This window comes from Hippoglossus stenolepis, chromosome 9 (assembly GCF_022539355.2).
Source record: "Hippoglossus stenolepis isolate QCI-W04-F060 chromosome 9, HSTE1.2, whole genome shotgun sequence".
NCBI classification, from domain to species: domain Eukaryota; kingdom Metazoa; phylum Chordata; class Actinopteri; order Pleuronectiformes; family Pleuronectidae; genus Hippoglossus; species Hippoglossus stenolepis.
The window spans coordinates 5824783-5837496 of record NC_061491.1 but is presented as its reverse complement, the minus strand read 5'-3'; the positions used below and the strand labels follow the sequence as shown (position 1 = coordinate 5837496).

At 36.5% G+C, this 12714-nt stretch overlaps 1 protein-coding gene across 1 annotated transcript; it reads left to right on the top strand.

The window, feature by feature from the left end:
* Positions 1-1475: 1475 nt before the first annotated feature.
* figla (folliculogenesis specific bHLH transcription factor) lies at positions 1476-12664 on the top strand. Its single transcript, XM_035166848.2, has 6 exons — positions 1476-1817; positions 3784-3930; positions 4042-4131; positions 7071-7223; positions 10606-10663; positions 12324-12664. The coding sequence occupies exons 1-5, from the start codon at positions 1515-1517 to the stop codon at positions 10621-10623; spliced, it is 711 nt and encodes a 236-aa protein (XP_035022739.2). The 5' UTR covers positions 1476-1514; the 3' UTR covers positions 10624-10663; positions 12324-12664.
* The last annotated feature ends 50 nt before the right edge of the window (positions 12665-12714 follow it).

Here is a 12714-nt window from a genome sequence, read left to right as displayed (position 1 = left end):
AGTTGTCAAAAAATCTCTGATTGTGTGAATGTGTAAGTTACACATTCACATGGTGACATTTGGGGAAAAATATTATTGAATCCAATGAATAACAAGTGTTCTGTTAAACTTAATTAATGTGACATAAATTAGAATGGGGTGTTTTCATCCCATCATCCTATAATTTATCCATCATACTTATGCAATACTTATACAATATTTAGTGAATTTATGAGGAACTAGCTGTTGGGTGAAAAGTTTAAACTCCTTAGAATATGAAAGCTCTGAAACAACTAGAGAAAGTTTTAAAGAGCACAAGAGAGAAAAGTTTGCAAACATCAATACTGTGTTAGATTAGATTATGACTGTGGGCTACATCAAGGTCCTTGAACTGAAGAAAAAGAACTGGTTTAGATACAGAGCTTTACAAAATGAAACTTTTTCATTAAAGCATCTTTCAGTCTTTGAGCAGAAAACCAAAGCACTGTCAATGGTTCTGCACTCAAACAGGCCTAAAAATACAAATAATTTAACTTATGGTATTGTCTATTCATTTTTTGTTTTTCGTCCCACCACTTTTCATTGTTCTTTCTTTATTCCTTTTCTTTCTTATTTCCCTGAACTATCCTTATTTCCTTCTCTCCATCTGAGGGTCACCTTGAGTTTATTGAAATGTTGTTTCATCTAACTTTACTTAATTTTCTTAAACTAGCTTTCAGGGGATGGTATTTTATTTTCAAGCACAGATAAAACAGCTTTAAGAAAACATTGTGATGAGCAGAGATGTTGCAGACAAAATGATGTCTGCAAAATCATTTTGCCTAGTCAAAGCACTTATTCAAGATATCTGTATTTATATTTTCACTTGGGAGAATACAAGTCAAAGATATCTGTAATTAGATTTTGACAAGTAAGATTCAAACAGCTTTTGCCGTTCATGTGCATGGAGTTTTTCATTATAGTTATCTACAATTAAATTGCAGATATCCACAATTCATATTGTATCCTCAAATACCTCTAATCTCAGTATACAATTTCTGACTAATGTTACATCAAGTACAATTCAAGACATCTACATTGTTCTTTTGAGATATCTTAAATTAATTTTGAACTAGATAGATTGACAGAGCAGAAATCTGGAATAAAAGAAATCTAAAATTCAGTTGCAGACATCTACTACATGAACTGTGGATATCTATAATGAGGAAACACATATATATTGATGGCAAAAGCTGTTTGACAGCAACATAAGTTCAAATATCTTTAACTTGTATTCTATCAAGTCAAAACTGTAGATATGTTAAATCAAACTCTTTCTAGTCACAATGAAGTCACAGATATGTTAAATACAAACTCTTACTAGTCAAAATGAAGTCACAGACTAGCCACAAGGTAAAAACAACTAGTCCAAATGAGGAAGCAGATCTGTGTAATGTTAATTAAGGCTAGTCAAATGTAGCTACTGTTAGCATTAGCTCACTGAGTGCAGGCAGCGGGCTCCTGATGAAGCACCTGCCTCAGGTGTGCTCAGCCTCATGCCTCTGCTGTTTACATGTGAGCAGTGTGGACAGAGACAGAGACAGTCTGTGAGAGGCAGCGCATCCTCGGGGTTCTTCGTTCTTCCTCAGGGTTCATACATGTTCCTGCTTAAGATGAAGGTGCCAGCGGAGGAACTAATGAGCGACATATTGAAGCGCCTGACGGGCGAGTCCGCGCTGCCTGTGTACAGCAACATAGAGAAGTTCAGACGAGCTAAAGACGGCCTGTACTTTGTCGCTGAGGACTTCCACGAAACGGTGAAAAAGAGGGAGCTGGTCAACGCGAAGGAGCGACTGAGAGTGAGTTCACAATGGAGGACACTGCGAGAACAGAGAGTTCATGTTTAATGACAGTTTAGTGATGTGTTTGACAGACAGACTCCAGGTTCAGCTCTGTCAGGCGCCCTGAGTTTAGTTAGCGCAGCTGTAGCCTGTAACGCTAACTAACTGTACCTGCTATTAAGTTTCCAAAGACCTCACAGGACACATACACAGTTATTATTTACCTTGTACACACACACCACACAAACTTAACCAGCTTACACACCAACTGAGGGATGCATTTCAGCCTTGTGACCACCACCCGGTCATACTGTCCGGTTATATTTTGGTTATTATCTAATCTCTATAAAACTATCCTCATTCCATTCACAAGTCCTGCTGGATTGGAAACTACTGCAGAAAGTCCCACTTTATGATGTACCTGAAGCTGCAGATTACTCCCTATATTTCAATGACTGAAGAGTTAAGACTATTTGGTCTATCACCCATTTAATAGACAATTGTGCAAATGTTTTATTTTGTGAGGAAAATTTTATAAAATTTAATTTCCAATGCAACTTTAAACATTATAATAATGTAAGCAAGGCCATTTTATTTATGAAGCATATTTCATACACAGAGGTAGATTCAAGGTGCTGTGCAGGCACATTAAAAACAACACAGAGACTAAGTTGAAGAACCTAAACTCAGAAAGCACAGTTTAAAACAATTTTCAAGATGAGAGTTTTAAAGAGTATATCTAAAGAGGTTGAAGAAATAAAAAGGATAAATCTTTATGAAAATAAGTTGAAGCTGACTTTTGGACAAGTGCCTGGTTTTAATTCCAAGCATCTCCCCTGCTCTAAAACCCATCTCATCCACTTTCACTGATGATTGCTGGACATCATTTTTCTAGTGAAGTGTCCTGTAGTTTATATCCAAAGCAATTTAGCTGAGACTCTGCTTCTCATATCTTTTGTCAGTGTACTCTAAAGAAATTATGTACAAATCTGTTATCATCTTTACCTCTGAAAGCAAAAGAGCTTAATTTCAAAAATATTTGATGATATATACCCTTCAAGAGAGCTCCTCAGACAAAGATTCAACTCTGATCAAAATAACTATTTTCTGTGATGAAGAAAGCGAGTGTGACATGCACGATTGGCTGTAACCTAAACTCCAATCTCTCTCTCACTTTACCAGAAATAATGTCACATTTGGAATAGAGGATACAAATTGTGATTTGCTGTTCAACATTTTACTTATTTGGGGTCATTTTTTCAGTCTTCATAAAAGAGTGTGTGTTGTGCTATACATCCTTGATATAAATGAAGGTGAAAAGAAAAACTGCTAAACTTTACCGATGCGTCAGTCATTAAAATCCCCTTAATTATTATTATTTTATTTTTATTCTCATTGTAGTTACATTCTTTGGTGTTTAATATGCCAACAACCTCTGTCAACAAGTTGTGGTTTATTTCTTTATTTTCATATTTTAATAACCATGGTCTCCAGATGACTGAATATCATACATTCTTCTGTCGTCATATGAGGATAAGACACATATTTACTCTGTTTTTTTCTGTATTTGTCAGCAAGTCTTTAAAACAATATTTTTAAATGCAGTTTGGCATAAAGCAGGAAAAAGCGCACTCGATTTTCATAAAGTAAGTAAAACTTGCAAAATAGATTAGTGTATAACTCTTGTGTTCGCATATGATGCACATTTAGATGATTTTACTGGTTTAACTTTTTTAACAATTCTTGTGTTACATATGTTGTTTCATCAAATCAACAGTACTCCTTTTCAATCCTTAAGCATTATGTGCTGGATTTTACCAACACAACTACTGCTTAGTTTGCTCTCAGTGAATAAACACATCTTGAGAAATGTCACTTCTTCAAACCCTGTGGAAATGCAATGATACTCGTGGTTCGAAAACATGAGAAAGCATCTCACAATGCTTCACTATTTATGTCAATCTTTGGCCTCTTTTCTGTTCAGATCCGGAACTTGAACTCTATGTTCTCCCGCTTGAAGCGCATGGTGCCACTTATGCGACCAGACCGGAAACCCAGTAAAGTGGACACACTCAAAGCTGCAACCGAGTACATTCGATTGCTTGTTGGAGTTTTGCAAGACACTGACAGTGTAAGTACTGCCCTCATCAGGACTCTATTAAAGACAAGTGTCCTCCGTTTGTTTTTTCAAGGACTGACAGGTATTCTGAAATGTTGATTAGTGTTATTTTCTGTTTTTCAGCATGATGGCTGTGGGACTGATTTCCTAAAGAATGCAATCACTTATGGTCAGACTGAAGGTTTGAGCAATGACCTATGGAGAATGGATGATGTAAGTGTCTTTTCTACTGTGCAGTTATGACTGCTGGTTTTACAGTTTAGTTCATGTAAACCAGAACAGTGCCAATCAAGTCAGACAATTTTTCAACTAAATGTACATTCAAACTGCACAGATAAAGATGTCATCATTGAATGTCAGCATCAAAGGCTTTGGAAAGAGGGAGAGAGAGAGATCCGCTTTATCTAAGAGGGACATTTTAACTCTAACCTTAAATGTAGAGATGGTGTCTGCCTCCCGAAACCAAAGTGGGAGCTGGTTTCATAGGAGAGGAACCTGGTTGCTGAAGGTTCTACCTCCCATTCTACTCTGACAGATAATGTTGGGATTCAGATCCACAATGGGGGTCTGATCCTCAGTAACACTGGAGATCATCGAGGATAAGTTCATTAGAGTTACCAGCCTCAGAAACCGCAAATTAACTGCACCTCAGATTAGAGCCCATATAAATGCTTTGCAGAGTTCAAGTAGCGGACACATCTCAACATCAACTGTTCAGAGGAGACTGCGTGAATCAGGCCTTCATGGTCACATTGCTGCAAAGAAGCCACTACTGAGGAAGAACAACAAGAAGAAGAGACTTGCTTGGGCCAAGAAACACAAGGAATGGACATTAAACTAGTGGAAATCTGTACTTTGGTCTGATGAGTCCAAATTGGAGATTTTTGGTTCCAACCTCCATTTCTTTGTAAGACACACAAAAGGTGAGCGGATGGTCTCAACATGTGTGGTTCCCACCGTGAAGCATGGAGGAGGAGGTGTGGGGGTGCTTTGCTGGATGACACTGTTGGTGATTTATTCAAAATTCAAGGCATACTACCACAGCATTCTGCAGCGACATGCCATCCCATCTGGTTTGCGCTTAGTGGGACCAGCATTTGTGTTTCAACAGGACAATGACCCCAAACACACCTCCAGGCTATGTAAGGGCTATTTGACCAAGAAGGAGAGTGATGGAGTGCTGCGTCAGATGACCTGGCCTCCACAATCACCCGACCTAAACCCAATTGAGATGGTCTGGGATGAGTTGGACCACAGAGTGAAGGCAAAGCAGCCAACAAGTGCTCAGCACCTCTGGGAACTCCTTCAAGACTGTTGGAGAACCATTCCAGGTGACTACCTCATGAAGCTGATTGAAAGAATGCCAAGAGTGTGCAAAGCTGTCATCAAAGCAAAAGGTGGCTACTTTGAAGAATCTAAAATATAAAACATATTCTGGTTTGTTGAGCATTTTTTTTGTTTACCACATGATTCCATATGTGTTTCTTCATAGTTTGGATGTCTTCAATATTAATCTACAATGTAGAAAAAAATTAAAATAAAGAAAAACCATTGAATGAGAAGGTGTGTCCAAACTTTTGACTGGTACTGTACATAAGAAATAAAAATCATCAGATTTTTATAGAATAAAACAAGTCCAATTAGTCCAATAACATGATTAATAACGAATTCTCTATTAAACATTCTATTAAAAAAATCTGGCCTAAGAGGTGGGATTTAGTTTTACATGTAAAGATATCAGATCCTTGGGCAGAATTTTCTAATGGCGCAGAACTAAAATCTTTCCCATCAGAAATTTGTATTCTTTGGAACATTCCTCTGTTTTCAGAATAACAGAGGAATTCTGACAGTTCCGGTTAGAACAGGTAGAGCTGAATTTAGGAGGATGATGGATACACAGGAAAACAGCTTATGCAATGAGCCTTCAGAACAAGGGGCTCAAAGTAAGAGAGATTGCCGAAGGGTAAATGTATACATTTTTAGGAACTTTTTAAAAATAACACCAAGCCCACCACCACCACTTGGTCTGGGGGAGCAGATAAGATCATAGTTTTGGGGAAATAAGCTGTGCTCATCAAGTTTAGACCAAGTCTTTCAGATAAAACAAAATCAGTAATTAATTATTTTAAATAAGAGACTTATTAGAGAGAGATTGTCCATTTAGAAGAGCATATTTAACTTCAGAAGTAGTACGCACAGAGGAAGCACTCTATAGGGCTGTTCTATATAAATATAGTTATTATTAAAAGTTATTGTTAGTTAAGAATCCCTGCACTTATATTGACAAAATACATTTTAATTGTATCCCTTCAAAGTCTTCTATATTTTCTTTGAGTCTGGATGTAAACACAACATGACTGGTTGGTGGAGCCATGCAACCACGAGAAACTTGATATTGTATCTCGGCTACGCAGCTTTGAGTTCAAAAGATTCAATTACTTTCTTTTTTATCTTTACTTTCTCTTTTATCTGTCACTGCAGATGCTTATATTTTATATTATAACCAGATTACTGGTTCAAGTGGAGTGTCTCGCTTGTAATGGTAGAGTAGCTGTCATTGCAATCTGATTGGCTAAACTGTATGTTCCTAAATTCACCTGTCATACGTCACAGACAGAACGAGCAGCACTAACTTCTTCAGCCCCTGATTTGAACAGTGATCTCTTCATTTCCTGCTCTGGTTACACTGGCACCTGGTCTTTTGTATTTGACCTTGACACCTGTACATAAATGATTCCTAATTGTTCCTAAAAATATTATGGCACAGAGAAGATTTTTTTCTATATAATTGCTCAAAAATAATTTTGGATTGATTGATATTTTAATTTTGAATTCTTGGAAAAGTGGTTTAGATGAGATACTCAGCTTAAACCCCAGAAATTAAATTCCTTTGTCAGACAGTTCTGTAATGAACTGTTTGAAAATCTGTTTTCTATGTTCTAAAACGTTTATTTAAACAGATGATTGATTTTACCTTATTTACGTCTTTATTTCAAATGAAATTTAATGTTTGGAATATGGATCAGAGTTTCTTAATGCTGTAAATTCACTTTACTGTTACACTTGATTCACAGCCTGAGGCGGGTGAGTATCTTGACAGTAGACAAATAAGTTCAGATATACATTTTTACTGAGATGTGTCTTCCTGACAGCTGTTGAACATGTCAGACGAGTGTTTGGAAGATGGATTCACTCTGCCTCCAGAACCAGTAACAGAGGACGGAGATATGACCAGACTGGTGTTGCAACATTGTGCGATGCCTTCATACCAGTTCATCATCCAAGTAGCACCTGACCAGACTTCGGTAACTCATTTAACTTTCCTAACATTATGCCTCATTTCGTTTGTTTTTGTTGTTGTTTTTTCATTTTTGCGTCAATTGCGTGTTAGAAACTTCATCAACCTCCCCAATTGCTCACAGTGAATCCAGCTGGGGATCCCCTGCTCCTCACATAGACTTCTGCGGACTTTATACTAGGAGGCCAGGCGGAGAAAGTCTGCAGAAATTCTAGAGACTGTCACTTGGACTCTCAGTGCATGTCTGAAAGAAATTAAAGAGAGAGAACCTTAGTCATGACTGAGTTTTTACACAGCAATTTCCTCAAGTCTGACATAAGGACTGTTACCAAAAACATTCAGGGTTACATTTTCTTCATTCATATAATCATTGAGATTACTCTGCTTCCTCGAATAATGCACACATAAAATAAAGCTGTAGGCATAAACACACGTAAAAAAAAAAACCGGATTGAAATTCCATACATTTCTACTTGTGCTCCTGCAACTTGATGTTTTGCCGCTGCTTTCAATAAGACATTAGACACTGTCCAAATGCAGCAGACATCCTTTATCCACAGTAATCCCACAGAATTAAGACGCTCATTGCAGCCAGCTTCTCTTCTGCATATACTGTGGCTTGTGAAAAGGTTGTTTACATTTCATTAAAATATGAACCAGGGATCTATATGGCTTACAATTCCCCACCTCTCTTCCCCTCATTACCTGTCACATGTCTGGAATATCATATTATATTTACAGCGGGTAAAATAAGTATTGAACACGTCACCGTTTTTCTCAGTAAATATATTTCTAAATGTGCTATTGACATGAAAATTTCACCAGATGTCGGTAACAACCCAAGTAATCCATACATACAAAGAAAACCAAACAAATAAGTTCCGAAATTAAGTTGTGTGTAATAAAATGGAATGACACAGGGAAAAAGTATTGAACACGCTTACTGAAATTTATTTAATACTTTGTACAAAAGCCTTTGTTGGTAATGACAGCTTCAAGACGCCTCCTGTATGGAGAAACTAGTCGCATGCATTGCTCAGGTGTGATTTTGGCCCATTCTTCCACACAAACAGTCTTCAAATCTTGAAGGTTCCGTGGGCCTCTTCTATGAACTCTGATCTTTAGTTCTTTCCATAGATTTTCTATTGGATTCAAGTCAGGTGATTGGCTGGGCCATTCTAGCAGCTTTATTTTCTTTCTCTGAAACCAATTGAGAGTGTGTTTGGGATCAATGTCTTGCTGAAATGTCCACCCTCGTTTCATCTTCATCATCCTGGTAGATGGCAGCAGATTTTTATCAAGAATGTCTCGGAAACATTTTTCCATTCATCCTTCCCTCAATTATATGAAGTTTGCCAGTGCCGTATGCTGAAGAACAGCCCCACACCATGATGTTCCCACCTCCAAACTTCACTGTTGGTATGGTGTTTTTGGGGTGATGTGCAGTGCCATTTGACCTCCAAACAGGGTGTGTATTATGGCATCCAAAGAGTTCCATTTTGGTCTCATCTGACCAGACTACATTCTCCCAGTATTTCACAGGCTTGTCTAAATGTTGTGCAGCAAACTTTAAACAAGCTTCAACATGCTTTTTCTTCAGCAATGGAGTCCTGCGTGGTGAGCGTGCATACAGGCCACGGCGGTTGAGTGCATTACTTATTGTTTTCTTTGAAACAATTGTACCTGCTAATTCCAGGTCTTTCTGAAGCTCTCCACAAGTCGTCCTTGGCTCTTGGACAACTCTTCTGATAATTATTTTCACTCCTCTGTCAGAAATCTTGCGAGGAGCACCTGGTCATGGCCGGTTTATGGTGAAATGATGTTCTTTCCACTTCCGGATATGGCCCCAACAGTGCTCACTGGAACATTCAGAAGTTTAGAAATCCTTCTGTAACCAATGCCATCAGTATGTTTTGCAACAATAAGGTTGCGAAGGTCTTGCGAGAGCTCTTTGCTTTTACCCATCATGAGATGTTTCCTGTGTGACACTTTGGGAATGAGACACCTTTTTCAGGTGGGACTAAACCAGCTGATATTCATTTGCACTGACAAGGGGCTGGATTGCTTTCTAATTACTGATAGATTTCCGCTGGTGTCTTGGCTTTCCATGCCTTTTTGCACCTCCCTTTCTTCATGTGTTCAATACTTTTTCCCTGTGTCATTCCATTTTATTACACATAACTGAATTTCTGAACTTATTTGTTTGGTTTTCTTTGTATGTATGGATTACTTGGGTTGTTACCGACATCTCGTGAAAAATGGTGACGTGTTCAATACTTATTTTACCCGCTGTATAATTAGTTTTTTTTTCCAAGCAGCACAGAACATTTGATACATAACAAACTACTCAGAACACTACAATTGCAGAATTAGAAAGTGTTAGTCACTGTCTTGTTCATATATTTAATTTTCAAAAAGAGAAGCATTTACAAGAACTAATATTTTAATGATCAACACGATTGAAAATTGAGGGGAAATAACCTGACAAATGTAGGATGTTTAAAGAGGGACAATGATTGTAGTAATAATATGAATAAAAATAAGGATTATGCATTATTTATATGTATTTATACAAACCACTTTTAACAATGCTCAAAGACACTTTACTTGGGTTACAAACAGAAAAACTAGAGCAAGTAATTAGAAATATACACACAACAATGCTTTGAGTGGTAGATAAGACCTTTTGAAGTACAGCATGGTAGTCAATATAAGAGTAATACACAATAGGTTAGAACTGGAGAAATTGATAAAATCAATTGTAATAATCATTATAATTAACAGTTCATGAAACTGAGTGGATGTCTTCATTTCAATGACTTATCAAACCTTTTTCTAATCCATAGAACATTTAAATATGACATTTTGTAGTAAATGTCAAATCAATTTTAGCTACTGGAAAACGCGCAGTGAATGAATATCAGTAATTTTATTGCATTTTTAATTTGTAATTGAAAATCAATTATTGTGTTAATTGCTGAAGTGGATGTGAAATGTATCAGTTGTATATCACTGATTGATTTTGGGACAATTACTATCAACCTTTTGAAGACGAGACCTGTAGCCTTCATCTGCACATCTAGAAAGTCACACCATTCACACAATAGGAAATCAGATACATAATAATTGCTAAAATGATCTTGCAGGAGGATGCTACAGATGCAACAGGCAATCAAAACAAAGCATTTGATTGTATTCAGTGTCTCATCTCCATCCTTAACAAAGATATAAGTATGTGAGTGTGTGCGTAAATTTCAAATGAGGAAATCTGCCTGAAATATGAAGCTGAAAATTAGGAAAAATAAATTGATTACTCAGAACCTCTCTGTCTTTAAACTGGAATGTGTTTATTTTTTGTTGGCACATAAACTTCTTTTTTCATTCAACAGATGTCTCAACACTGCTGAGTGATGTGAAGAGCAGATGGCTTGAACTAATACTGGAAAGGTGATTTTTATTTATTTATTTATTCATGAATATCTGCTCGCTTATCAGAAATATATGTTTAGATAAAATCCAACCTGACTAGATGTTGGGGTGATTTTTTTTTTCCAAAGTGACATTTCGAGCACAAAGCTCCTCTTTTCAGTACAGACACTGAACATCAGGGTTGTAATATTAATACTATAATTTTTATTTCTGTTTAATTGTTATTGTAATGAAGTGTGTGTAACTATTAATTTTGTTGTAATAGTTGTAGTGGATATAAATATCAACATTAGACCAGGAGTATTATTATGTTGCCCCCTTGTGGACTGTAATTTAGGTGAAAATTGGCACAAAACAAGCCACAGAACAACTAATAGAAGTTATTTTTGACAGTGCACAACAGATGAGGTGCATGTGTAAAAATATCAAAGACTGAATTCCTTTTAGCTGCTTCAGTTACAGGGTCCTGGTATTGTGCATCTTGCCTCACTGTCATAGTCATGACTACATTAGCCCTTTCAGTAGGGACTATTTAAATCAAATTTCAAACTACAATACATGTTTATATGTTAATTAACCGATTCAGGGTTGAATTGTATTTAGCTAGTTATGTGTTAAATTCTGGTTTCTCCCTGCTACCATCACTACACTGACAGATACTGTTTGATCAGTATCCTGCTCAAGTTCACATTGACTGTGACCTGGAATTTGCTGAGCTCACCAAACTCTTGCATATTATAAAAGTAATTACCCCCATTTACTTTTTCATGAATTATGATTGAATAACACTGAAGCACCATGGAAAAGATCCTTCCAGAGTAACTTGTCCCACTGATTTGAAATGCATAGTTGTAGCGCCCTCTTCTGGTTGAATTTTTCAAGTCTGTGGCATCACTGTCAGGTGTGATCAGTCGTGTACATTGTTGCACCTACAACCTGAACTCCCACTGATATCACAGCAACACACCAGTATCAGGTCATCATATGGAGGGTACAGTAGTGCACATGCCATACAGTTTGTGCACACCAAGGGAAATTACATGTTTTTTTGGTTTGAAGTGAATAAGTTGATAAAACCTGCAGACAGACAAACAGACAAAATGTATTTATTTCCATCCACAGTTTTGTTTTTTATGAACTAAAAACAGATTGAAACAATAATTGTGGCATGTGCAAAAGTCAGTACGTGACTCAGTTTAATTCTTAGTAGTATCTCCATTTTAACATCTGGAGTTATCACCAGCAGAAATCCTAATGTGAACTGCCTTGCAAGTCCCAATGAGTTAATGAAGATTGCACATGTAACAATCATTCATTTTAAATTCAATTCATTAAATAAAAAGCAGCAATAATTCTTTTTTTTAATAGTCATTGTTGGTGTTTTTGCTGCAGGGGTTGTAGTTACCTCCGTTCATTTGAAAAAACATCTGTTGTGGAGTTTTGCATACAACTGTATGTATAATACTTTTTTGTTTGTTTTTGAGGGCACTATATAGTGCATATATTTCACACTCATAATTGGGAAACAAAATGGTGAATGATGATGCGCTATGTAATGAGTGGGATTCCGATATTTGCCTTAAAACACATCATCCCTCTTCAGATAAAGTACTTTTTATGCATGTAGAAATTGTGTCAAAAGAAGTGAGATGAATTAACTATAATCTTGTTTATTTAGGGGCCTTTTGCTTTGAAGAAAGGATTTTTCCAGAAGAAAATTCAATTTTATTTGTTTTATTTATGTTGACTTATGACTTAAGATTTTGTTTGAGTATTTATATATATATATATAACGTATGTATAAATGTGTTTTTATTTTCATTTTACAAACTGTATACTTGGAAGCCTTAAGAAACATTTACAAGTTTCATTTTGTTCTCATTTATATTAGAAGTGTTTTATGTTTTCTGCTTAATATGTTTAAAATATGATATAAATCTCAACATCTGCATTGTACCGAGTTTATGTTTGGTAAATATGAATATCTTCAACTTTAATAAAATGGCTTTGTAACCTGTATCTCATTGAAATATCTTATTACAAAGCACCATCCTCCAGTGGATGGAAGT

Coding starts and splice junctions, on each gene's coding strand:
- figla (XM_035166848.2), top strand. CDS start 1,515: ATGCCTCTGCTGTTTACATGTGAGCAGTGTGGACAGAGACAGAGACAG. Junction 1,818..3,783: donor ACGCGAAGGAGCGACTGAGA/GTGAGTTCACAA, acceptor TTTTCTGTTCAG/ATCCGGAACTTGAACTCTAT. Junction 4,132..7,070: donor ACCTATGGAGAATGGATGAT/GTAAGTGTCTTT, acceptor TCTTCCTGACAG/CTGTTGAACATGTCAGACGA.